This window comes from Antechinus flavipes, chromosome 3, assembly GCF_016432865.1.
Source record: "Antechinus flavipes isolate AdamAnt ecotype Samford, QLD, Australia chromosome 3, AdamAnt_v2, whole genome shotgun sequence".
In the NCBI taxonomy this organism is placed as follows: domain Eukaryota; kingdom Metazoa; phylum Chordata; class Mammalia; order Dasyuromorphia; family Dasyuridae; genus Antechinus; species Antechinus flavipes.
The window spans coordinates 204,731,887-204,757,171 of NC_067400.1; the positions used below are offsets into that span (position 1 = coordinate 204,731,887).

The 25,285-nt window shown below is 32.4% G+C and overlaps 2 protein-coding genes across 5 annotated transcripts in view; both read left to right on the forward strand.

The window, feature by feature from the left end:
* Positions 1-16,946, forward strand: part of PIR (pirin) — a 92,623-nt gene extending 75,677 nt beyond the window's left edge. For 2 of the 3 annotated variants that reach the window (XM_051984473.1, XM_051984471.1), the window contains exons 7-10: positions 92-136; positions 6,980-7,062; positions 13,233-13,299; positions 16,140-16,466. In XM_051984473.1, coding sequence (XP_051840433.1) covers positions 92-136; positions 6,980-7,062; positions 13,233-13,299; positions 16,140-16,255 — 311 coding nt within the window. In that variant the 3' untranslated portion in view covers positions 16,256-16,466. Of the gene's footprint in view, positions 1-91; positions 137-6,979; positions 7,063-13,232; positions 13,300-16,139; positions 16,467-16,850 lie in introns of those variants that run through there. The other variant, XM_051984472.1, reaches the window with a different exon arrangement.
* A 362-nt stretch (positions 16,947-17,308) lies between these two features.
* The window catches only part of VEGFD (vascular endothelial growth factor D), a 52,650-nt gene continuing 44,673 nt past the window's right edge, over positions 17,309-25,285 (forward strand). For both annotated transcript variants that reach the window (XM_051984469.1, XM_051984470.1), the window contains exon 1: positions 17,309-17,410. In XM_051984469.1, coding sequence (XP_051840429.1) covers positions 17,321-17,410 — 90 coding nt within the window. In that variant the 5' untranslated portion in view covers positions 17,309-17,320. The remainder of the gene's footprint in view (positions 17,411-25,285) is intronic.

The following is a 25,285-nucleotide window of genomic DNA, read 5'->3' on the forward strand; positions in this document are numbered from 1 at the left end:
AACATCTTATCTGAGTGTTTTTTCTTCATTCTTAGCTTATTTCCTTCAAAATTATTTAACTAACCTTTCAAAACTGTTGATTCCATTTCAGGATGGACAGCCTTCATTTACACAATGTCTGGCAACGTGTATATTGGTGAGTATGTTTTGTTCTCAGGTCTCAATTTCATCTAAACTACTATTTTCAAACAGTGGATTCAATTTCCTGAAATTACTTGTTTGGAAAATCAGACAAGCTGAAACCCATGACTTTAGAGTTTGCTCTGAATGCAATTGGAAATTGCCTTATGGAACAACGTTGTTATTAGATGCCATCAACAAAATCACTTATCTCAGTAATCTTAAAAACAGACAAGTTTGGTAATTTTATTATCATGTACACACACATAACTCTGTGTAAGAGAGGTGAAATGCAGTTTCTTTTTCCAAAGTAATTTTTGATTCCAAGAATAAATAATTCTTAGAGAAGCAAAGAAAATATATTTATGGACTGTTTCCACTGACTCATCACTTTAAGAGAAACAACTAATCAACTCAGATAGAAGGAAATAAGAAAAAACACGTGAATTTTTAATGGTAAGGATACAAACTCTCAAAGAGAATGTGAAAAAAAAATGCAAGTGAGAATATAGTCAATTTAAGATGAATGAGGTGATGGAAGATGAAGGATAAAATCAACAAATGAAATCCAAACTCATTTTACTCAATTGTTTCAACCTTGTTTCCTGCCAATTTTTTTAAAATCAGAGAAGCTAACAACAACAATAATAAAGTGCTATCCAGTAAATAAGAGTAATATATACTTTGAATTATTTTTCCAGGTTATAGAATTTTTCTGAGTCATGCTGTCTCTTTTGTCTTCCCTCCCTTATGATCAAGGGTACATATGTATAAAAACCTTTGACAGTATTTTGGTCATTGTCACTCCTTAAACTAATTTTTTTTACCCCTGGTTTCAGTGTGTTTATTAGAATATGTACAATCTTGTTGGTCATATTGATGAAGTCTAGATTTGGGGTACCCAAATGAAAATGAGGTCTAGTGGCAGGTTTAGGATACAGGGAGTCAAATAGAGCTCCCCTGCAACCCCTTTGGATTCAGCGCAAGGGTTGAGAGTTAAATGAGGTCTAGTAGCAGCTCAAGAATCCCCTTTAAAGGAATTTACGGACCCAAAAACCTAGATTGATAAGGGAGGTTTATTATGGGGATTGGAAGTAAGGTTAAAGTCTAGTTAATAAAAGATGTTAAGTAAAGAGAAGAGGGCACTGGAAATATAATTCCAGTAGGAAGAAAATCCTAGGTGCCAGGCATGGTGCTGGCATGTTTTGACCCTCTGCAAAGAGAGGACTCCAGCTTGGCTCTTTTATAATGAGAGATTTAGCTAAAGGGGCCCGTGGGTGGAGTCCCAAGTTGGCTCCTCACTGGGTTTCAGCAGGGCTAGAATTTGCTTGGTGGGGGTTGGGAAACCTGAGCAGATCATTAGAATGGGGGCTGGGAGAGCCCAAGTTGACTCAGATATGATGGGGGCTGGGAGAGCCCCTATCTCCTGTTGGAATTCAAAGGGATGCTTCTGATCAGTATTTGTGAATCAAAGGTCCTAGCTTCCTGAATTGATAATGCATCAGTGAGGAGGGGTTGGGAATAAGAAAGGAATAAATCAATCTGAAAGGACAAGTTTCTTAAAGGGACCACAACCCATATCAATATCACTTTCTTCTCTGCAAAATCATCTGGACCATGGGGTAATCAAACTCACAACCTCAGCCTCATAGGGACCATATTGTAGCTACTCTAGCTGCCCAGTCACTGGAGAAAGCTAGAATTTCTCTTTTAATTGCCTGTCCTCAGTTGGAGAGCTCCACAAGCAGCAAAACGGTAAATAGGAAACTGGAGAGTAAATGAGAAGTACAAGAAGAATTCTGTAGTGTGAAAAACAGGTAGAGAAAGCAAAGGCTTATTAAAAATCCTTTTTTCTAAACTTTCTAAAATATCTGCTAATAAGAATATTGTATAAGGAATAGAGATAGTGAATCAGTAAACATTAAGAACCTGTTTAACAACAATGTACTATACTAAACAAAGCACTATGCTAAATGCTAGTGTTACAAAGAAAGGAAAAATACAGTAGCTGCCCTCACAGAGCTCACAATCTAATGAGAGACATAAGATGCAAACAACAAGATAAATGTAAGATAAATGAGAGATAAAAATTATAACACCAAAAAGAATGAAAGAATTGCTATTAAGAGAATTATGAAGAAAATTCTAATATTAATTTAGAGGAAGAAGAGATCATTTTAGCAGAGAAGGCTTCACAGAAGATGGTTTCTTGAGGCAGTGTGGTATAATGAATATTCATTTTAGAGTCAAGAGAACTTGGATTAAAATTTCATCTCTGACACATAGCTGCTTTACAACTGTGTGGGGATTTAGTCAGTGCCCTAAAAGCATAAATCATACATTAAGAGCGTAAGTGGACTTGACATCATTTAATCTTATCAAGTCATAGATTGCTGTCAAAATCTGCTTTGGTATTGAAATTATTACACTAAATAAATCCTGAATCTTTGACATATTGACTTAAAACTTTTATTGCCTGCTTTCCAGGGCTATTGAGAAGAATGAAAAAAATTTTTTTGAATTAAGTTAATGAAACAAATGAAATTAAAACTGAGTTATTATTGTACCTTATAGGATAAGTAGAATTTTTTTTAAACAAAATCTGTTAATCTTGTCCAGGCTGGAAATGCAAGTCTGGTCTCATTGACGTAATCCTATTCTGATCAGCAGGGTTTTTTGTTTGTTTTTTGTTTTTTATTTTTTAAATGTGCTCTATTTCTTACCTGGCCTGGTTCAGCTTATCTGGGTTAATAAAGGGGTTCATGAAGGAGAGTAGTGATGAAAATGGAAATTGGGGAAGGGCCTTAAGCAATTCTTAAAGATTCTGTGGAGGTGAAGCATCCTGACTCCAGAACAGAGGATGCCATAAAGATGAGCCATGTGTTCAGGAACCTGACTAAAGTAAGGCACATTATTTCCTACAGCTTGTCCTCACTAGAACAGAGAGACTTCCCAACTACTTCATGAAGGGGATCCCGAATATGTTCCACAGCATGCAGGAGTCCACTTTGTGGGTCACCCTCCATTGCCTGCCTTTTATACTGTTTTATATCATTTATACCAGGAGAACTGAGGAGTTTGGGAAATCAAAGAAGAAGAAGCCAATTGACAAATACAACAGTCTTGGTTCCTTGGTAGTCATCTCTATGACTTGGTAGAAGAAGAGTGTATAAAGATAGTTTGAAGATATAATAAACTTCATACTTCACAGGGAAAAATGATATTTGGTAGTTTATAATTCAACCCAGCAGAAGAATTTTTTAATGTTTTTAATAACATCAAGTTTATTGTTTGGTTCCTAGAAAACATTAAAACATTTATAATATAAATTGAAAGATTTAAAAATCTCAACTAGCTTTCAATGGTTGTGTAACAAAAAACTATTTGTATTACCCATGTAGTATCAAAAATGTATTTGATCAATTTAAATATATAGTGAGCACCTGTGTATTCATTGCTATTTTTCATAGAACAAAGCAAAAGAAGCCTCTACCTTCTAGAAATTTACAATCCAGTTTGGGAGACAAATAGAAAATTGATAGCATCTGACAATACTAAATGAAAAAAGGAGGGGGGAATAGGAAGAGGAACAAGAGAGAGAGAAGAAATTGGAAATTAAACATTGAGAAAGAGATTTACAATAGTGAGTTACACCCTTCAAATACAATATTCAATTAGAAACAGGATTTGAGATTGCTTTGCCCTTTTACAAATGCTTGGACAGCCAAATCCAAAAATATTTGCAATTAAATTGTTTTCACTCAGATTTTTTTTTTTTATTAACTGTACAGTAAGATTTAACATTCTTGGCAAAGTTTAGCAATGGAAACTATTTAGTATCTGATCTGGCTCTGTTTGTAATTGAAAGTTGTCAGAAAAAATAAAATATTCTTTTTTTCTGACTTATTTTAGACTTAGGAGATTACTAGATTGACGAAAAATTAAGTGACCTGTGAACAAAGATTCTTAATCAATCTTACTGTTAAGACTATGACTTTGCTTTAAACATTTCATTTTACAATATGGAAGTTAAAAGATTCTTTCTAAAAAAATAAGGTAGGGACCAGGATGACATGGATTCTCATAATTTCTATGTAAAGATCTACATTAGTATGTTATTTCATATGAACTTTCTAGTAACAATTAGAGTGAATTCTTTCAGATGGGAAAAAAGAGGGGAAATGGAAAAAATTACTCCATATAAACTCAAAGTTAGAGTTTTCTGACCAATTTGAATGCCTCAAAAAGCAATTAAAACAAACCATGTAGCCTGATAGCACTGCCCTCTCACTAGTCACTTCATCCTAAAAATAATCAAAACTTTTTACAAATTGCTTTGGTCTCTATAGGCTACTAAATTTCATAGTCAATAATTGTTCCTGCCTTAGAATCAGGAAGACCTGAATTAAAATTCTGCTTCAGACACTAACTAGCTGTGTAACCACTGACAAATCCCTTAACATCTCTTACCTTTAATTTTCTCATTTGTAAATAGAGATAACAATAGTACTTATCTTCAGTGAGATGATAATTGTAAAGCACTTAGCAGTACCTGGCACATTTTAAGTACTTTATAAATGTTAGCTATAGTTATTATTATTACCCCAGAGTGTTGATGTGAGGATCAAGTAAAATAACATAAAGTCCTTTGCAAACCTTAAACCTACATAAATGCTAGTTACTATTGTTATGTAGAGAATACACATTAAGGTTGTTTTTATGTAGAATAAAAAGATTTATTCTATATAGAAATATTTTAAAACTTATTATATATAATGTGTGCACATATGAAAATATTTAAGAGATATTATGTTTAATATATACACATGTGTATGCATGTACATGTACATATGAGTATATACATGCATATGTCTGTATGTATATGCATAAATATACACAGGCATATAATATAGAAACAATTCAGGGATCATAAGCCATTCCACAGTTTATCAGTAATACTTTACATATAATAGAGCACTGTTGTGTCCTGTTTTCTAGAGCCCCCAAATTGGGGTGACAAATTGTACCGTTGCTTTCTAGAATCCCCACACTGGGGTGATTAAGATATATATATATATATATCCTAGTAAGAAGTGATAAGGCAGGACTCCTAGGAATGGTGAAAAAACAGAGTCGGTTTATTTCAAGAGTTTTCTCCTTTTTATAATGTAAGAAAAACAACACTGCATGTAGGATCACATAAACAACTTGCTATTGTGTGTAGATGGCTCTTTCCCACCTGGTATCACTCTGCTTCAATCTCAACAAGGCTGTCACTGCCCCCTGACTTCTCAGGAAGTCTGAGAGTCCTTAGGGGAAATGGGGAGCCGAACCAGACATTGTCAGCAGGTTCCTCTGGGCTGAAGGTTCTTATACCTTACCCAGAATTTCCCCACTGACTGTGACCCACTACAGAGGATCATACTATAGTCATAGAATTTAGCATGGGAAAGAAAAATTTAATCTATACCTTAATTTCATGTGACTATTTTATCTCAGCCAATCAAATATCTTTACTTTCCTCCAAAACTCCACAGATCTTTTCTTAGTGTATTTAGTTTTAAAAATTTTTCTTTTAACCCTTCCCAGGATTTTTTTTCTTTTTCTTTTTTCTTTTTCTTTTACATCTATTAAGTTTCTATCCAGGCTTTTAGATTCAACCTAAATCAACTTCAGGCTAAAATGGCAATCAGAAATATTCCAACAAATCCCAGTTTTGCCTTAAACTCTAGTAGACTTCTAAAAATACACCAGAGGAAATAATGACAGAGAAAATTAAAGGAAAATAGCAATAAATTTTATAGTTTATCAGATAAAGGTTTCACATCTAAAATATATAAAGAACTTTCTCAAATATATGTGAAAATGAGTCTTTCTCCATTTGATAAAAGATCAAAGGATATGAACAGGTACTTTTTCAATGAAGTAGTCAAAACAGTTAATAGTCATATTTTAAAATGCTCTAAATCATTGTTGATTTGAGAAATGCAGATTAAAGCAAACTTGAGATATCATTTTCCACTTATCAGATTGACTAAAATGACAGAAGGTGAGAAAGTGACAAATGTTGAAATAGTTGTGGAAAAATCGAGACACTAATTCATTGTTGGTGGAATTGTGTAGACTACTACATGATTTATTTAGAAAGATGATTAGGGAAAAACAATAGGATTGTATGTTCTAGAATGTTTATAGCAATTCTCTTTGTGATGGCAAAGAATGAGAAATTGCAGAGATGTTCAACAACTGAGAAATTGGTCAAACAAGTTGTGGTGCATGATTGTGATGGAGTATTATATATTCTGTTATGAAATGCTCGTTTTATTCCATAAGTAAAAAATAAAAGACTATAATGTCCACGCTAGCTCCCTGGAGGGCCTCAGGATCAGTCAGAGTCAGGATCAATCAAAATCCTTGGTCTTTAGGGGAGAAGTGAAGGAGGCAAGCAAGCTGCCATGTGGCTCGCCAAAAATGATTCCTGGACTCTGGAGTCTGGAGCCTTAAGTCTCTCTCCCCCTCGTCCTGGGGCAGAGTAACTCTGACCTCTCTCCCTCAGCCCTACAATCCTTGCCTGCGATTACCTTATCACCACACATTCAGCAAGCACCAGTAGTGAGGAGAGCTATCACATCATCATCTCATCTAAACATGTGTATGTAGAACCATTATCCCACCTCAAATGAATAATTAGCCTTAAGTGCTCTGCTTAAGTACATCTTTTCAGAGTTTCAGCCCTCTACAAAAGAAAGTATAGGTGAATAAATATCATACTTAGTGTGTATAATTAAGATAATATGTAATCATTCAATTAATATAATAGATAATAATCATCAAACTTAATGTCTATTCTTTTTAAAAGGTCCTGATGGTGAACAACAAAAGGTTGAACCTCATCACTCTGCAGTTTTGGGGGAAGGTGATAGTGTCCAGGTGGAAAACAAGGTAACTCTATAATAATCATTTTTATTTTTTGAAATATTTCTTTCAGCTACTTCTTTAGAAATTGGCCAATGTTCTTAATTGAATCTTCTCTGTAATCTTAGTTTTTAAGTTTTTCCCTAGAGAAAAAAAAAAGTCTATTACAATTAAATTTATCAATCCTCATTGATTTTTTGAAATTTTCAGTGGTTCACTTAGATGGCTCTTTTCAATAAGAATAATTCTTAATTCTTTAATTATTTGTATTTTTCTAAAACAAGACAATTATTACTTTTTCTAAGGGAATTTGAAACCTTGGCAGTACTCTAGTCCCATTCTCCATAATGTAAAATTTTATCTTTACCTTAAATGGAACAAAGCTTTCATTTTATTTTTTTGCTATTGCGCTAAGAGCTAAAAGCCAAAAGACTTAGAAGTAGATGAATTCTTAGTTGTTTTGTTGTTTATTACTTTTGATTCTCATGTTGTTGTTGTTGTGGTTTATTAATTCTGTTTTTAATGGGTAGTCCTTTGAAGAGACGGTGAATTCAAAATTCAAATAAGCAATACAATATAAATAACTTGAATCTATTTTTTGGGTAATGAAGGAAAATATCTCATGAGCTGTCTCTTCTTGGGATGAAGTAAGGGAATTCTGTTCTTATAAGTCCTTCCCCAGAGAATGAGATGGTACAATGGATAGAGTGCTGGACCTAGCTTCAGGAAGACTCATCTCCCTGAGTTCAAATCTGGTCTCAGATACTAGCTCTGTGACCCTGAGCAAATCAGTTAGTCCTCTTTTCCTCATCTGTTTCTTTGCCAAGAAAATTGTAAATGGACTTGCCAAGAATCATATGCAACAGAAATTACTCAACAACAAATGCCTTTCCCATGCTTGTTTTAAACATATTCTTCTGTTACACTTTTAAGTCATTACCATTTTAGCCAGCTAAATAATGCTGACTATGACACAGTTATCCACTCAAGTAAATGATTTGTAAAACTAATATTTAAGATTAATTTTAGATGTATTAATTTCAGATTAATATTATACATTAACGTAAAACCCTCCAGCAGCAAAAAAGATTATGACTTGCTGAAGGCTCAGATTAGCATTTTTTAAAAAAATTGTTTTTAAATTTTAAAAAATAATGCTAAGATTATCTTGACTTATGATTTGGGAAAAATTATATTAAAAAAGATTAATGTTATAATGAAAGGATGAAAAGGCTTATAAATCTTCTAATAAGTTAAAACAAGAAAAAGGACAATTAGGAAGTAGACTGACTTAAATAAGTTTCTTAGAACCTTAGAATATAAATTTCAAACTATAGTCATTTTTAATGTCATTTATCTAGCTATGATTAGTTATCTTATTGTAGGCTCTAACTTTAGGCATCCAGAATATTGCTACAAGCCTGGCAGTAAATGAAAATGCCTCTGAACAGTAAAGAAAATTATTTTCTTAAACTCCATACATTTTACAGGCAGGGATAATATTGATTTAAAATTTTATATAAAATTAAGATTACTGGTTGAATGAACTTTAGTTTTTCTGAAAATCTTTCATTAATTAATTAATTTCATTAACTCTAAGTCCAGTATTCTAATACCAAGACAAGAGAGTAGAAGATACTATGGATCACAGTTTTTAGATTGCTTATTAAAATTAAATTAACTGTTAATATTCTTAATATGTGATTCTTGGCCAGTGACCACAACATGTACCCATATATATGTATAAACATATGCACATATGAATACAGGCCACATATATGTGAATCTATTTACACATTATATTCATGTTAATGATTTGTATAAATATATGTATACATATTTCATTTTTGAAATTCTCACTGTAAATGAAACTAGAAAGAAAAAAAGAAATTACAGCTAAATGGAAGGGTGGCTCTTGTGTGTGTGTGTGTGTGTGTGTGTGTGTGTGTGTGTGTGTGTGTGTTTCTTAAAGAAACATATATTGTAATGATTTAGAAGAGGTAGATTTATAATGTATCCAAAGTGGCAAGAAGCATTTCACAGAATTCTAAATCATCTCATAATGTTCTTATATCAAATATTTGCAGCAAGACTATGAACATAATTTTATTTATTTCTCACCATTGATTATTAAAGCTAAAGGAATTCTATGAATAAATCAATAAGGTGCCAAATTCAACCAAAGAATACTTTAACAATGACTTCAGTGCAAATATAGACATGGGCATGAGAAAGGACAGAGATATTTGTTGAAAATATAATCAAGAATAAAAAATGAAAGACCAGTACTTATAGAATATACAGAAGTTTCATGTCTTTTTTTTTTTTAAATAGGGACTTAAGATGATGTTAGATACAGGAAGCATCAAATAAAACAGAAAATGAAACTGATTATTTTATACCTGGAAATGACTGGTTATTACTGTGGGAGATCATTTCCAAATCAGCTCATCTATATAATGTTAGGCCATTTACTGTTAGAAAAATTAAAAATCAATATCAAATTAAAAGAAAGAATAGAATAAGAAAACATATGTAGTTAAGGCAACATCAAAATCACCTTCTTTAAAAAATTATTAACATTAAAAAATGAGAACTGGATAAAAGAATGATCATTGATTCATCACTTCACCATTCCCTAAAGAAATTTAACTTATTTAAATTACTGATATAAATTAACTAATAAAATTTTTCAAGGAGACTAAAAGAGCCTAAAGTCTTTTTTCCAGAATCATTACCTTTGCAAGTTGAGAAATACTGTGTTATAGCAATATAGTATTGTTCAGTCATGTCCAGCTCTTTATGATTCATTTTGCAGTATTCTTGGCAAAGGTACTAGAGTAGTTTGACATTTCTTTCTTCAGCTCATTTTATTGATGAAGAAACTGAGGCAAACAGGGTTAAATGGCTAAATCCCTTTGATTGGTACCTTCCATAATAAAAGATTTAACTTAAAAATGAATGTTATCTAAATGTCATGTGTGAGCATAATAAGAATTATAAGTCTGAGAAACAAAACCCTATTAAAGCCCATTATGAATGCTTTATCATCATTTAATATTGTCTTTATATGTACAAGACAATAAACCATTAATTTCCCTCATACTTTTGTGATTTCATTGTTTTACCTCTTATTGAACTAAGAATTAAAAACTTTAAAAGTCAATAAGAGCAAATTATACATCATTCATAGCTTCAGTTTGTTTCCATTTGAAATTTTAAAAAATTAATTTATTATCATAATAGGTATTCTGGAAACAAAATCCGTAGCTTAGAGTCATAAAGACTCACTGACAAAAACAAAGAACAGATAGACGGCTCAGTAGACAATAGCGCCAGTCTTAGAATCATAAAGATCTAAGTTCAAGTCTGGCCTCAGACTTGAGTTGGAGAAAGAAATGGCAAACCACTCCAGTATCTTTGCCAAGAAAACTTCAAATGGGGCCATGGAGAGTTTAACCAACAACTATAGGAGATACTTGGCAATGTGTCTGGGTATATTAGGAGATGAAAAAATCTGTTTTTGTTAAAGAATGATCCTACCTCCAGAAAACCCATGATGCATGTTGGGAAGGAGGATTGAAGCATGCCCTATAAATATGTGGTACAATAAATAAAAAGCTTGATTTCTTGCTTCCTTTATAGCTTTTTCCTCAAATACAAAATATGTGTTTGTTTAGTTCTGGATAAATACGTATGACTTAAACCAATTTTCCACCATCTGTCTACTCATTCTCACTGTTGGATTAAGTAGTCTCAGTTCCCAGATGGTGAAATTATAACTTTACCCCTGCTTGATCACAAAGCTAAGATCTCATTTTAAATTTTTAAGAAAGATGACTGGTCATATTGAGAATGATGGGTTTAAAGAGAAAGGAAAAAAACAAACCAGAAGCCAGTCTAATAAAATATAAATGCCCTTTCATAGCCACTGTTATGTTTTTGTCTTCACAAGCCCAACACCTAGAACCTAGCTCAGAGCCTTGCTACTTCTTGAATTTAAGGAAATCTAGTTTTGTTACATTAAGAGATAGATAGTTTTTTGTTTAATTAAAGCCTTTTATTTTCAAAACAAATGCATAGATAATTTTCAACATTCCATCAAAACCTTGTGTTCCAATTTTTTTTCTTCTCTTCTTCCCATCCTCTTCCTTAGATAGCAAGTTATCCAATATATGTTAAACATGTGTAATTCTCTACATATTTCCACAATCATCGTGCTGCACAAGAAAAATTAGATCAAAAAGGAAAAATAATGAGAAAGAAAATATAATGCAACAAACAACAACAAAAAGAGTGAAAATACTATTTTGTAATCTATATTCAGTTCCCTCTCTCTAGGTGCAGATGGCTCTCTTCATTACAAGACCATTGGAACTGGCCTAAATCAAGAGATAGTTTAAAGCCAAGATTGTTAAGACTTGAAACTTAGTCAATTTGCCAAATTTTCAAGAGTATGGAAAACCAAACAGAAATCTCTAGACAGTTCATTCATTTCTCAATTTAAAAAAAATTAGGGAGGGGAGTTATATCCTCCTGTTTGAAATGACAATGAAAAAAAAGAAATCATGTAAATTGAAAAAATATCAAAAAGTGCTAAAGATTATATTTGTAAGCTTTTTACCAATTACTTCAAAATATATGGGTTAGAACTTTTGATTATGATTCCTATAAGCATAAACAAAAGAATATATACTCAATATATGGGGACATTTACTTATTAATAAATTATATACATGGTTTACTGTCCTACTGATTATATATATTATAATATTCACACATAAGTATGAGTTAAAAAGGATTATCTTATTCCATAAAAATGAAATAACATTTGATCTGAGAGTCAACAACTAGAGTTCATTAAATAATAGATAATGCCATAGTTAGATCTGCATTAAAGAAAATTCAGTTTGGCAGCAATATGGAGGATGTAGACTATATGGGAAAAGTATACATTATATATTTGTTTTTATGGATTTTACTCATGAAAACTCTGGAATTATTTTATTCAAACCTAATTATAGAAATCAGAGAGAAAACATAAAATAAACATATGAATAAAGAATAACCAAAAAGATTTTTTAAAATTTATTTTGTTGCCTGACTATTTGCAATTTGTTTTCTTCATTACTTTGAGCTATGAATCCAAGCATTCACTAAATGGAAATGGAACAGTTGCTCAGTAAAATATTTGTATGTTATTAGCTAAATTAATATAAAAGCTATTGCTAAATTATAAAGAATAATCATGTCCCTTAAAGTAAAGATGTGAGAAGAGATCTCTACCCAGTCCTTTAGAGAAAGGATAGGTCCACAGGTATACAACATTTCATAAGCTTTCATTCCTTTTCAGTGTATTGATCAGTTTGCTAATTTTTTATTTTCTTTTATTATTTTTTTAAGAAATACTTTTTGTTATATGGGATAACTCTTATGAATGATGAGGGAGAGGGCTAGATAGAAAAATTTAGGCAATATTAAAATTACAAGTTATCAATAACATTTTATTTTTTTTTAATATACAATTTATAAACTTATTTGTCTAGTTCCAGATAAATAGTACTACTGCCATATTTCCAATAAGGAAAATATTTTGATAAATAGTTTTCAGATAATTAAATAGGGATCTGATGATTAATGAATAAGAAATACCATTTCCAAATAATAAATTCCATACTTGTAAACTATGCAGTGATTTTTGAGGCATATGAGAAATAGAGCTTATTTTGAATTATAGCATAAAAAATGAAAGGCAGTTTGTCCGAGTCCCTGCTATGCAAGGTAACATATTTTCATTACATTTCAATCAATTCCCCTCCCTTGGGATCACTGTAACAAGCAGTGATTAATACCAAATCTGCAAAAATTATTAGCCTTTATAATGTTTTCAAATGTTTTTATGCAGGGTTCCTGACCAAGATTAAATGAATTTCCATTTTATTTGTTTTTGAATAATTTGTAAAATGCTAAGACTTTGTTCTGACTCAGTCTTAAAATTTGCTTCCCACTATATCATCTAAAGAGTTGGCTTTTTACACACTCTGCATTGCATAGAAAATATTTCAGAATAGTTTAAATTCTTAACTTGGAATATATTTTTATCAAAGCATTACACATGTTATTCACTTCCTATTTGATAGCCAAAAAATTCTGAACATAAGCTTAATTATAATTTAATCCTTCTGTTATTGAATTAGGATCCTGAAAGAAGCCACTTCATCTTAATAGCTGGGGAACCAATTAAGGAACCAATTGTCCAACATGGTAAGACAGCAGTGATGATGCTTTTCTTGATTAGTTTTCTTTTTTTTTTCCTTCTCCTAGTAATGAGTGTATGTTATTACTGCAGAGAATGACAGGATTACACCCTATCCTTCCTAGAGTTCTGAGGACCTTGTTCTACTTTTTAACATAGAAAGGAAAGATTACAGTGTTGGCTTCTGCTGTTTATTCATTATTCACTCAGCAAGTATTTATTGATTATCTACTATATTCAGGATATCATACTATACCATAAAGAAGATATATTTCCTATGAGAAGCTTACAGGCTAGTATGTAAATTTTAAAAAGTGATTTTAGTAGTATTTAGCAGTATCCTTATAGAGTATTACACTTCCCAGTAAAAATAATAGTTGTTATGAGGGATTGTTTCCTAAAACGTTTCTAAATTAAAGTCATTTTCTTTTCCTCTAAGTCTGTAACTAACTTGAGGGAGAGCAATTATTCTAGAACATTTTGTGCATTTGCTCTGTAGAGAGAGGTAAGGACTATTTGGTTTTTTATACAAACACTGACTCACTTTCATCTTTGGGATGAAGTTTTATTGTGATTGCTAAAATAGAAATCGATATACAAACATTAAATTAATTTTTCACCTTTCCATTTTTCTTTTTTTTTAAGCTTTTTATCATATATTTTCTCAATCAGTAGTACAACTGTTGTTATATGGTATGGATTGTAAGATTGCAGAATTATTATTAGCAAGAAATAGGATAATATCAGAAAGAACTAAAGGGGAGTGAGGGAGACAATTGGGAATAAATTTCTCAAATAGGTAAATAACATCTGCTCTAATTATGAAAAAAATGACTATATTAAGTGACAAGTAGCCCCAAACAGTCAGAAACTCACTCCTGTGTTACTTTCTTTTGGTCAAGAGAAGACTGTATTTTTCCCTTTTCCTTTAGCAGTCTTATAAAGCCATTCGCAAAATAATGTGTTTTAAATATATAAAATATAATACATAGGATCACAAAGGAAACCAATTGCAATGAAATACAAATATATATTTTTAAAATTTGAATGAAGTTTACAGACCTCGGAATAAAAAATCTTTGCTGTAAAATAAGAACTCTTGGTATGCAGCACACATAAAATTAAGAATATTGAGACAAGCAGATGTATTAGACATTTTGTTATCTGCTTCCAGATAAACAAAGCAAAGGATTGTTCTCTTTTACCAGACATTAATATCCTAATGTCCTATTCTTTCATTTAACATGATTGAAGACAGTCACAAACTTAGTCACCTTCTATTCTTTGTGACCTCATTTGGGTTTTCTTAGGAAAGTTACTGGAGTGGTCCTTCTCCGGCTCATTTTACAAATGAGGCAACTGAGGCAAACAAGATTAAGTGACTTTCTCAGGTCACTTAGTGTCTGAGATAAGATTTGAACTCCGCAAAATGCATTGATCTGATTCTATACCTAAAGCTTGATCTACAGTGCCACTTAGCTGCCTCTTTCATAATAGCATTTCATTACCAAATGGATTGTGATGAAGGAGAGAAGGCAAATATCCCATTTCCTGAGAAGAGTTAGGGGAGAATTCTTTCTGCAGGTTCAGATAGAAAACTAGTAAAAACTTTTTTTTAGGATTAGCCCAGAACTATTTATTATCAATGAAGCACTACTAGTTTGCACAAGTTAATTAGAACTTCTTGAAATATGTATTGAGGTATTGCTGTTCTAAGAAAGAAAACTTGTCACTGAGAAGGAGTGAGTCTTTACTTAACAGGTGCTAAAGCTATGGTTTGAAAACCAATTTGACATAGCAAATTATCTATCAATATTTAATTTGAGCCTCATAACAACCCTGGGAAAGAAAACTCAGGCATTATTGTCCCCATTTTGTAGATGAGAAACCTAAGACTGTTGGTTATTTTCATAATATTGATCAATTATCAAAAATATTCCTTTATACAACTAAAACTAAGAAATGTTACATTTTTTAAAAATTAAAAAAAGAAATATTCCAACAACTATATTGGATTATTAGCTCTCCTAATAAGCTGACATTGACTTGTTTGGCATTATGGATAATGAATGGATGGACTGCTGGACTTGGAGTTGGGAAAGTCTAAAATTTAAATAGCTGTGCAATCATGGACAAGTCATTTAATGTCTCTGAGTCTCTGTTTCCTCAGTTGTAAAATGAGGACAATATTTGTAAATCATTAAGTAAATAATAGGTGTTTAATAAATGCTAATTCCTTTCTATTCTACTTATTCATTCTTATAGGATTGTTGTAAGGCTCAAATAAAAGTGGACATGGAGTCAGAAAAACTTTTAAATCTAGGCTCAAATAATATAACAATAGCACCTATGTCATAGGATTATTGTCAGGATTAGATGAAATAACATGAAAAGTGATTTACAAACCATAAATATCTTTAAAATTTATAAATTTTAAACATACAAATATTATTATGGGTAAATTATTATTAATCTATTCTTTCAGTCAATTCAATTATTCTATTAATCTATTTCATGATTAATCTATAATGAATAAATCATTAATTTAAGCACTAATTAATTTATTAATAAATTGATTTATGATTGCTAAATTAATAAATTATAACCTATGATTAACAAATTACTAACACAATGTACTATATAAATATCAGTTTTTATTATTATTGTGCCTATTTCTTGCCTCAAAGAGCTCTTATGCATTTGGCTGAGGACCAAACTAAGCTTCCCTCCCCCCCAAGTTTTCTGTCATAAAAAAATTACAGAAGCTCCACTCACAGTTCACAGAAACCAGTGAAAAATACTGTTTTCTCTCATCCTCATATGACTGTCTGACATCTTTTTATTATAGGTCCATTTGTGATGAATACAGAAGCAGAGATTTCTCAAGCTATTATTGATTTCACAAGTGGCAAAAATGGATTTGAAAATGCTAGAAATTGGAAATCCAAGATAGGAAACCAGTGAAAAAGTAACACAGTAGGTCTAACTGCTTACCAGATTGTTTCCATTTGTTACATGCTCAATGTGTGTTTAAAAAAAAACAAACCTAAATATGTGTCAGTACTTTTTCAAGATTACATAGTTAAACATGATAAATGTACTTAAGTTTTTTTATAGAAACATGTAGAAAGAAATTTCTGATATATACAAATAAATATTGCTTCTGTTAATAAAATAGGAGTGTCTTATTTTGATCTAAGAACTCTAGACTTTTGTTGGAGGGAGGGCAAGAAGGAAGGGTAGGACTAAGGGATAAATGACTGGGAACAAGCAGATTCAATTTCTCTTATGAAGATCTATTAAGTAAATCCTGTGTCCCAGGCAATAAACGGGTGACCTTTGAAGCAATGTTAGCTATTCCACTACGGAACTCATCCAAGCCTAGACTGAAGTTTCATGTTACAGGTTATCTGCTTTAAAATAAGAGTCAACCAGAGTGTTTCAGTGAGTTTTAAAACTGCCATGCTATTGGTAGGAATATAATAGTATTAGAGCCAAGACTTTGCTGCATTTTCTGCCAAAATCTGTATCAGACTGAAGACACATGCTTCTTCTGCAGGCTTCCATGAAGGCTGTGAAAAAAGTTTTATTACCAAGTTGGATTGCTGCACCGGGCAAGTTACAATATTGTCTGTTAGAATACATTTTTTAAAAGAAACGTGGACATGCCTGATTTTTAAATCTTCTGGACATGAAATGGATTGGGGAGGGCTTTGCATTTTCAGGTGGGAAGATTTTTTAACTTCAGAAATTTCACAGTTAATTTTGAGAGTGTAAGAACTTTAATTTTTTTCTCTTCCAATTCCCTCTCTTCAAGATCACTTCATCCAGATGCTTTAAGTAGTTAAGGCAATTATATTGGATTTGTTTACCACTGAGTGTGTGCTTTTTGAATTGGAAAATTTGAGGATTTAGAGAAAATGTTTTGAAAACTTTATTTTTGCAAGAAATATGCATTTTGAAACAGTTACCCCTGGCTGTGAGATACCAACTGTTTAATAATCTGTGGACATTTAAAAAAAAATCAGAATGAACACACAGTGGGCAATTGTGAATATTTTCATAGTCTCCTATCTGCATCTCCTTCAGGGATCTAATTATCAGCATGGACCTATGAAGGTAGGTAAGCTATATTTGTGAATTGGACAAGTGGAAAAATAATTTTCAAGGGAAAAAAATGTGCTTTCTGACTCATGTTAATGGTATTGTGTCCTATAATTCTCCTCTCTCCACTATGCACTTACCTTGTGTACATTTAGAGCAATTCTAGCATGTGTTTATTAAAATTTTTATTCTTTTGTTTAAAAAAAAACTCTTTTGAAGTAATTTCCTTAAGAATAAACTATCACTCTAAAATAAAAAAGAGGAAAAAATTTATAAAAATATTTGTTAAGGGGTATTTTTACCAAATATCAGTTTTTAAAAATTTTCTCCAGGAAATTCACTTCCATTCATTTATGAAGTATTCTTCTGGAAATGGCACAGCATTCTCCATGAAATACTTATTTATTTTTATTCTACAAATAATTTTTCTGTCTTGATATTCTGGCACATGCTAATTAGGAAAAACTGCTTCTTTGCTCCTTGCAATTATTATTGTTTGTTTTTTCAAGAAAATCAAGAGTATGTTGTTTGAGACAAAAGCATGTGGTAAATGGTGGTAAAGAAAATGTTTATTTTTATATTGCATCAGGAAGCATCATATTCTCAGACAATTTTGCAGATGATACTTTTTCAAATTAGAAATAAAGGGCAAAAAAAAATCAAGACCAGTCACTTGACTTGGAACATTGAAAAAGTCTGAAAACATTTTTAATGAATGACACTTATGGACCTCCTGCCTCTACAAAAGGATGGGTGGTGGGAGTGTCTGTTCATATTTCTGCTTTTAAGCAATGCTTGTTCTTTGTAATTTTGCAAATTCACTTTTGGTTTTTTATAACTATTCTTTCTGTTCACATATATTACATTCACAGTATATATTGTTTTCTTGGTTCTGCTTACTTCATTCTGCAGCAGTCCATGAAGATCTTTCCATGCTTCTCTATATTCATCTCATTTATCATTCCTTACAGTATGTTTAATATTCCATGATGTTCATTTGCCACAATTTGCCATTCCCTAATTGATAGACATTTACTTTTTTTTTTTTTACAATTCTTTGATATCATAAAAAATGCTGTTATAAATATTTTGGTATATATGAAAAGTTTCTTCTTAAGACTCTCATTTGGGTATAAAACTGTGAGTTGTCATCCTGCTAAGTGTCTTAATTCTGTGTACTACATCTGTTGTCATGTATATTTGTAATTCCTAGAAGATATTTCTGGTTCCCCTAATTATTATTTCCTTTCTGAATGACATTATTTTCCATCTACTCTATATATTTGTTATATGTATCTAGTTATTTATGTTGTCTCCCCCCATTTGAATGCCATTCAACCAGATTGTGATAGTTTGAGACTGACTTTTAATTCACTATGGCGGAGATCCACATTAGGACCTGAGGGCCAGAGCAGCTAGCCAAGGTATATCTCAGGAGCTAAGAATTTTTTTTGTTGTTGTTTTTTTTAAATACAACAAAACTTTATTTAAGAATGTAAAAACTATTGTTACTTCGTGAACCTGGAGACTGTCATCTGCTAACTCTTCACTATACTATGTTGCCTTTCACCATTTAATCAATTGCCTGATATATTTTTAACAATGATTTAAAATATTTTATATACTGTATTAGAATCATACTTAAATTCCTTTTCATAGCATAAAGATGACTCTAGATTCTTGAAATTGAGAACAGTAAAGCTCAACTTATCCTAGCAAGTCAGAAAGTCTTAGAATGCAATCCTCACAATAGGTTGTTTCGAATAAGGACCAACCTAATTAGATAGAAGGAAGTTTATCCCCAAAGGACTGACCAGTGATTGCAGGTCCTACTAATGTAAGAAAGTGTTGAATAAAAAATTTAGTAAAGATAGTAGCCATGCAGATGGAATCACAGGTCCTTAAGCATAAATATATTACCCTTACTAAAAAAAAAAAAATTCAAATAGTTATAAAGATTTGGGGTAATATAAGCAAAATACATGTAGGAATCTGTCTAGATTGTTGCTTGTGGTTTTCAGCTATATTTCCATGATTAATTACCAATTTTTCTTTCAACTCATAGTGAAGATATATTATTACAGATGAGGAGAACAGACCAAGTCTACTAATTCCCCACCTTGGCTACCTAGTGCTATATGTTCATTAAACTAAATGTATATACCATATTGGGGCATTCATGGGTATTCATTAGGGTATTCTTAAGATCCTGTTTTACCATCTGGGATTTGCTATGCAATATAACCAGCTGAGATGTGGAAGACTTATACTCTACAAGTTATTTGTCATTGAGATATATGGGAAGCAGAGAAAAACACATCTGGCTCAGAGATTTGTTTTAAAGCTGAAGCATGATTGATGAGACTTTCCCTCTAACAATGCATACAGAACAAGACCTGTGAAATATTATGCAAGAAAAATCACATTCTAGGTGACTGTGAGAGAGCTTAGTGTAAATTCAGGAAATGGCTCTGAAAGAATTATAGACCTGATTACTGCTTTTTTTCTATTCACAAGTGACGTTGACAATGGTGTAACCAGTTGGTTGAAGGAAGGACTTCAGATTCAAGGGTTTTTAATCAGGAGCTCATAAATGTGTTGCTGTTGTTTTAAGAAATACATTGATTAAACATTTCGATATATTTTGTGTCCATAATTCTATTTATTTTATTTTATACATTTAAAAAAATCAGTCAAATAAGAGGTCTATAGGCTTTACCAGATGGCCAGAGGGGTCCATGAAAAGAAATAAAGTTGGGCTTCATAAAGGAAAATCTTCCTAATAATTCAATAGCCAAAATGGGAGTGGGCTGCCTTGAGAGGCAGTAATTTTACCTTCAGTGGAGCTCTTTTCATTGAATGACTACTTGCAGATAATGGTTGAAGTAAACTGAAGTCCCATGCAACTTTGGGATTCCATGAATAAATCTTATACTCTTGGAGAACAGAGTGCTCCCAGGCACTTGTCCCAATAAGTTTTCTGCATTGAGCATCTCCTTTCTTTATCTTGATTTTATCAGTATCCTTGCCCCTACTTAAAAGCTAAAACTATATCTACTTAATTATCCTGGACTGAAAAATAAACAGAGGTTAAAAACTATTGAGTTAGGTGATCTTTTTAATCACCTCTAGACTTAGAACTGTGCATCTATGGTTTATGATCTTATAATAGTAGAAGGAGTTGGGAGATGGAAATTTCTATTTGAAACAACCATCTTGCTCTACCAAGGAAATTATATTTTGCCTAAGGTCATCCACGTAAGGAAGCATTAGAGGAAGGGTTAATCTTGATCTTTAACTTACATAAATTAAAATATAAAAAATTTAAATAAAATTTAAAATTAAAAAAATAACATATAAATTAAAATTTATGCTAATTTTAAGAAATGAAGAAATTCTTATTTTACCACTCTAAGTTTTGGGATCCTCATTTTCAAAATTGCTTCCCATTCTAAATTCTATGATCCTACCTAAGCAAGGATCCAGGTTGGGATCACTGAGGGAGGAAGGGAACAGAGTACAAGAAGTCTCTAATTAAACTGCTCAAGATATTTTCTTCCCTAGGGCTCTAACCAAAACAAATCAATCAATCAATCAATAAACATTTATTAAGAACCTACCATGCAGTAGGTTCTTAGATAGGTGTAGATAGGCTACACATTAGGGACCTACAAAGAAACAAAATGTAGCTCATGCCTTCAAGGAGCTTTCTTTCTAATAGGAGCTCTATTCTTCATTTTTGAAGTCTGATTTGAAAGAAGAAGTATTCTCTCCTATCAAGAAGGAGCATGTTATGGTGCAGAAAATGGTAGATTTGGTACCAAAGGAATTATGTCTAAATCCCACTTCCTATCTATGTAATCTTAAACAAGTCAAGTTCTGTGACTTCAGTTTCCTTGTTTAAAATGAAGTGCTAGAGTCTGGGATCTTGAAACATCCACCAATTCTGAGGTTCATACAAGGATATTAGGGAGAGAGATGAAGCAAATTCCTGTGAAAACTAGCAGTATCTTAGGCCCTTAAATGCAGATTTTTAAAGATGCATAGGCTTTCTCTGTCTTCATTGATCTGGGAGGAAATGGAAAGAAGAAAAATGAATACTGTACTAAAGCAAAAACCCTAGTTAAATACCATTGGTCTCTTCAAAATAGATTGGGAATTTCCCATTTATAGGAACAGAAATTAGTGTCCTTGGATTGAGGAGGGGAATTAGGAGATTTAAAGAATAAAAAAAGACAGAAGGGGATCTGATCCTTTTCTTTCCCATCTCCATGGCTATCCATATAACAAGATATTAGGAAATAATCTCCCCATCTAGAACAGCTATGTGATGGAAATTGCTATCATTAATGTATTATTAGTAGTATTATTAAATAGCATTATATAGGGACTGGGCCTATGGTTTCATTCATACCAAGAACTTCAGACGAGGAAATTACTATTCCCAATGCAGTTTTAGCTTCTTCAGAACAATTTTAGAGAATAAATTTCTTGCTTGGGTTCACAAAACCACTACCTGCCCAAGACAGGCCTTCAACCAGGTCTTCCTAGTTTTGAGACTATCTCTGCAGTGTACTGTTACCCCAAAATATGGGCAATATGCTTCAGTTATGTACTTGTTAGAGTCAACTCATATAGGCTAAATAGATTATTACATTTTCAGTGGACATTTGACACTTATACTTTGGAAATGTGCAAACACTACAAATCAGGACTTGATTTATTGTTTTGTTGATTTTCTTGACTTGGGAGAAGGATAGAGAAACTATTATTAGTGTAGAGTAAACTTAAAAGCGTGCCCTGTTTTTTGGCAAGCTTGCTATAAAACAATTATCAACTACCAATAACACAAATATAAAGAAAGGATAATAAAGTGGCAATTTGTCTCCAAAACATTTTCCAGCACTCTTTCTATCTGAATTCCATCAAAAAAAGAGAAGACTAAGATAATAATGACAATAATAACAGCTCATGTTTATATGGGGTTTTAAGGTAATATAAAGCAATTTATTGATCACCTGTTAGACAATAATCTTATTTGCCAGAAGAAGAAATTTGAGCTCAGCGATATTAAATGATTTGCCCAGCATCACACAGCTAAATAACTGTTCCTCCATGTTGACCATCTCAGAAAACTGGAAGAGTAGGCCTTAAGAGAACAAAAAATCAAATTTATTTGTTCAGCATGTGGATCCTCAGACTCCTTTTCATCAGTGAATAGTAAAAGAGAAACATTTCATTAAAATGTCACATTATTGAAAATGTTATTTTTATAAGGAAAAGGAAATTGACTTTTGGGGCATTCATGTTATTCTGACATTATCCAAACAGTTTGATTAGGCTTATAAGAATAATTTTTATCTTAATGGCTAATACTTTAGGCAGTCATTTGAGCTGTTAGAAAGGATTCTCTTTTCTGCACTGGCTGACTGGGGCCTTAATCACTGCTGTACTTATCAGAGAAAAATACTTATCATATTGAAAACCTGTGTCAGAAATGGCTTAACTCTAATCGTCCATTGAGGAGGCAGTGAAGGCCTTTATATACTTTTGTAGACTTTGTGGTTGCCCTTACTTTATCCTGTAGTGAGCTGGGGCAATGGTGAATTTGACTGTAAGAAGAGAATAAGAAGAGAATTGACTTTAAGAATGAGGAACTTTCCCAGATCTCCCTCTTTAATCTCTAAAAAGGATTATAAGATGAAAGACCTAGACCTGTGAGGAACTTCAGAAGTCATTAAGATGAACCCTCTTATTTTTGAGAAGTGGAATTGAGGCCCATGGAAAGTAAATGTTTCACCCAAGTTCACCTAAGCAATAAATATCAGAAGTGAATTTGAACTCAGATCCTTTGATTTAATTCCCTGGCCTGTACTCTTCTTCCTGCAACACACCAAGAAAAAAACGAGAACCCCAGAAGAGCTCCTTACTTTTCATTTCTTTTGTTTCCTTATTTAGACTAATCCTAGAAGGTATTTGGGGTGGAGTTCATTATTACAGATGTATAGACCAATGCCAGTGGGGAAACAAGTATAAAAATCAGTGAAAATGAGAAATGTAATTGTGATTGCTAGTTTTGCAAATACCAAAGAGAGGGATCTGCCTGTAAGTGGGGGATCTGCAGTTGGTTTGTGGAATTTGTACTTTAGCTGCTTCTAGCCACAAGTAAACTGGTATCTGCTCTGCCCAAAGGAATATAAATTTTGAATGTTGAGACCTAGCAAAATATCATGAGTTTACAGGCTAGATTTTCTTTTTTTTTTTTTCCTCTTCCATATTTATTTATTGCACCATTTTTAAAAAAACTGAGACAACTCTTTTGCCTCATGTAGTAGGATTTCTTGAAATATGGCATTGGAAAGCCAGATTTGATGAAGCCTATTTGGCTTTAAAAGGAGCTACTTGACTATATCTTAAACCCAAATCTCACTCAGCCCAAGCCTCATTTGGTCTTTGGATTTTGATGGCTCCCAGAAAGTATAAAGAGCAATCAATTGTTTCTGTTTTGGCCATATCCCTGAGGATTTTCTCCTCCCAGACTGATATATATAAAGATAGATAGATAGATAGATAGATAGATAGATAGATAGATAGATAGATAGATAGATGGATATGGATACATATTGATATGGAGGTCTAGATATATAAATATCTAGATGTACATAGCTTTTTGTCTAGGTAAAAGAGGCCATCCTTTGCCTCATTTCTTACTTAACCTTATTCACTGAATAAGCAGTGCCTCAGACAAACCAAGAACTGGAAAGAACCTTAGCTTAAAAAGACCTAGGTTTCCCACTGCCAGCTGTCCTGATCTAAATCTTGCCACTGAACTGAGCTAACTATGGCTTGATAGAGTTCAGAACTCTCTCTACTATCTCTGTGACCTCATTTGATTTCCCTGGAACTCAGTTTCCTCATCTGGAAAATGAGGAACCTTTAATGTCCTTATGATTGAGAGATACTGTGTTATATTTAAAAGAAGCAGGAGATAATTTGCGATATAACTAGAGGAAAGAAAATAAACATCCAAAAATCAACAATGAAGAGTACAATATGGCATTTAGTCATGTCAAATTAAGGGAATTTTAAAAATTCAGAGAACTGGATAGAAGTGACAGATAAGGATTCAGAGAGGAAATAAAAGTTAATTGGGCTTTAAAGGATGGGTAGGTTAGAGAAGTGGCTGGAAGAGGGGAGGATATACAAGTCACAAGATAGAACATTTTTTGTGCTTGGGAGGCTTGACTTAAACACAAAGATTAATTAGAGAACAAAAGAAGGCATGATGTAATCAAGGAAGACAAAATACTTAAAAGACTTTTGCTATTATAGAATTGTCTGCTTTAATTGTCTAGCTTGGTTTAGCAAGGAACCCAGATTTCCCAAGCCAATGCTGTCAATATAATAAATAGGACAAATCTGCTTTTCTTGAAGTAAATTTTCAGAACTCTAAAATACCCCAATGTGCTTGGACATAAGGTTGATGTATATTTAATCTTATCTACAATTCAGGCCTGTTACTCAAAACAGGAAAACTGGTAGTTTCCACCAGTATGAAACACTGAGAAAAGTGAAATGTAAGATATTATGACGATGATGAACACTATAGAGATGTTTATATTGAAACATTCTATTTCCCCAAGCCAAATGCAAAAGGAGATGGCATTTATGGGATGAACATATGCTTTGTTGATTTAGAAAATTCAGCTGAGCACAAGCACATACCAAGAATGCTCTGAATCTCTATCCTTTCTCCTCATCTTTAAATGTTTACTCACCTCTCTTTTCTTGTGAAGAATATTAGCATTTTGCCTGAGGTTCTTAGATTTCTTCAAATTCTCTAGTATTGTTCACTGAACATTCATGTGTTCTCAAAGATGTTGGAGAGTG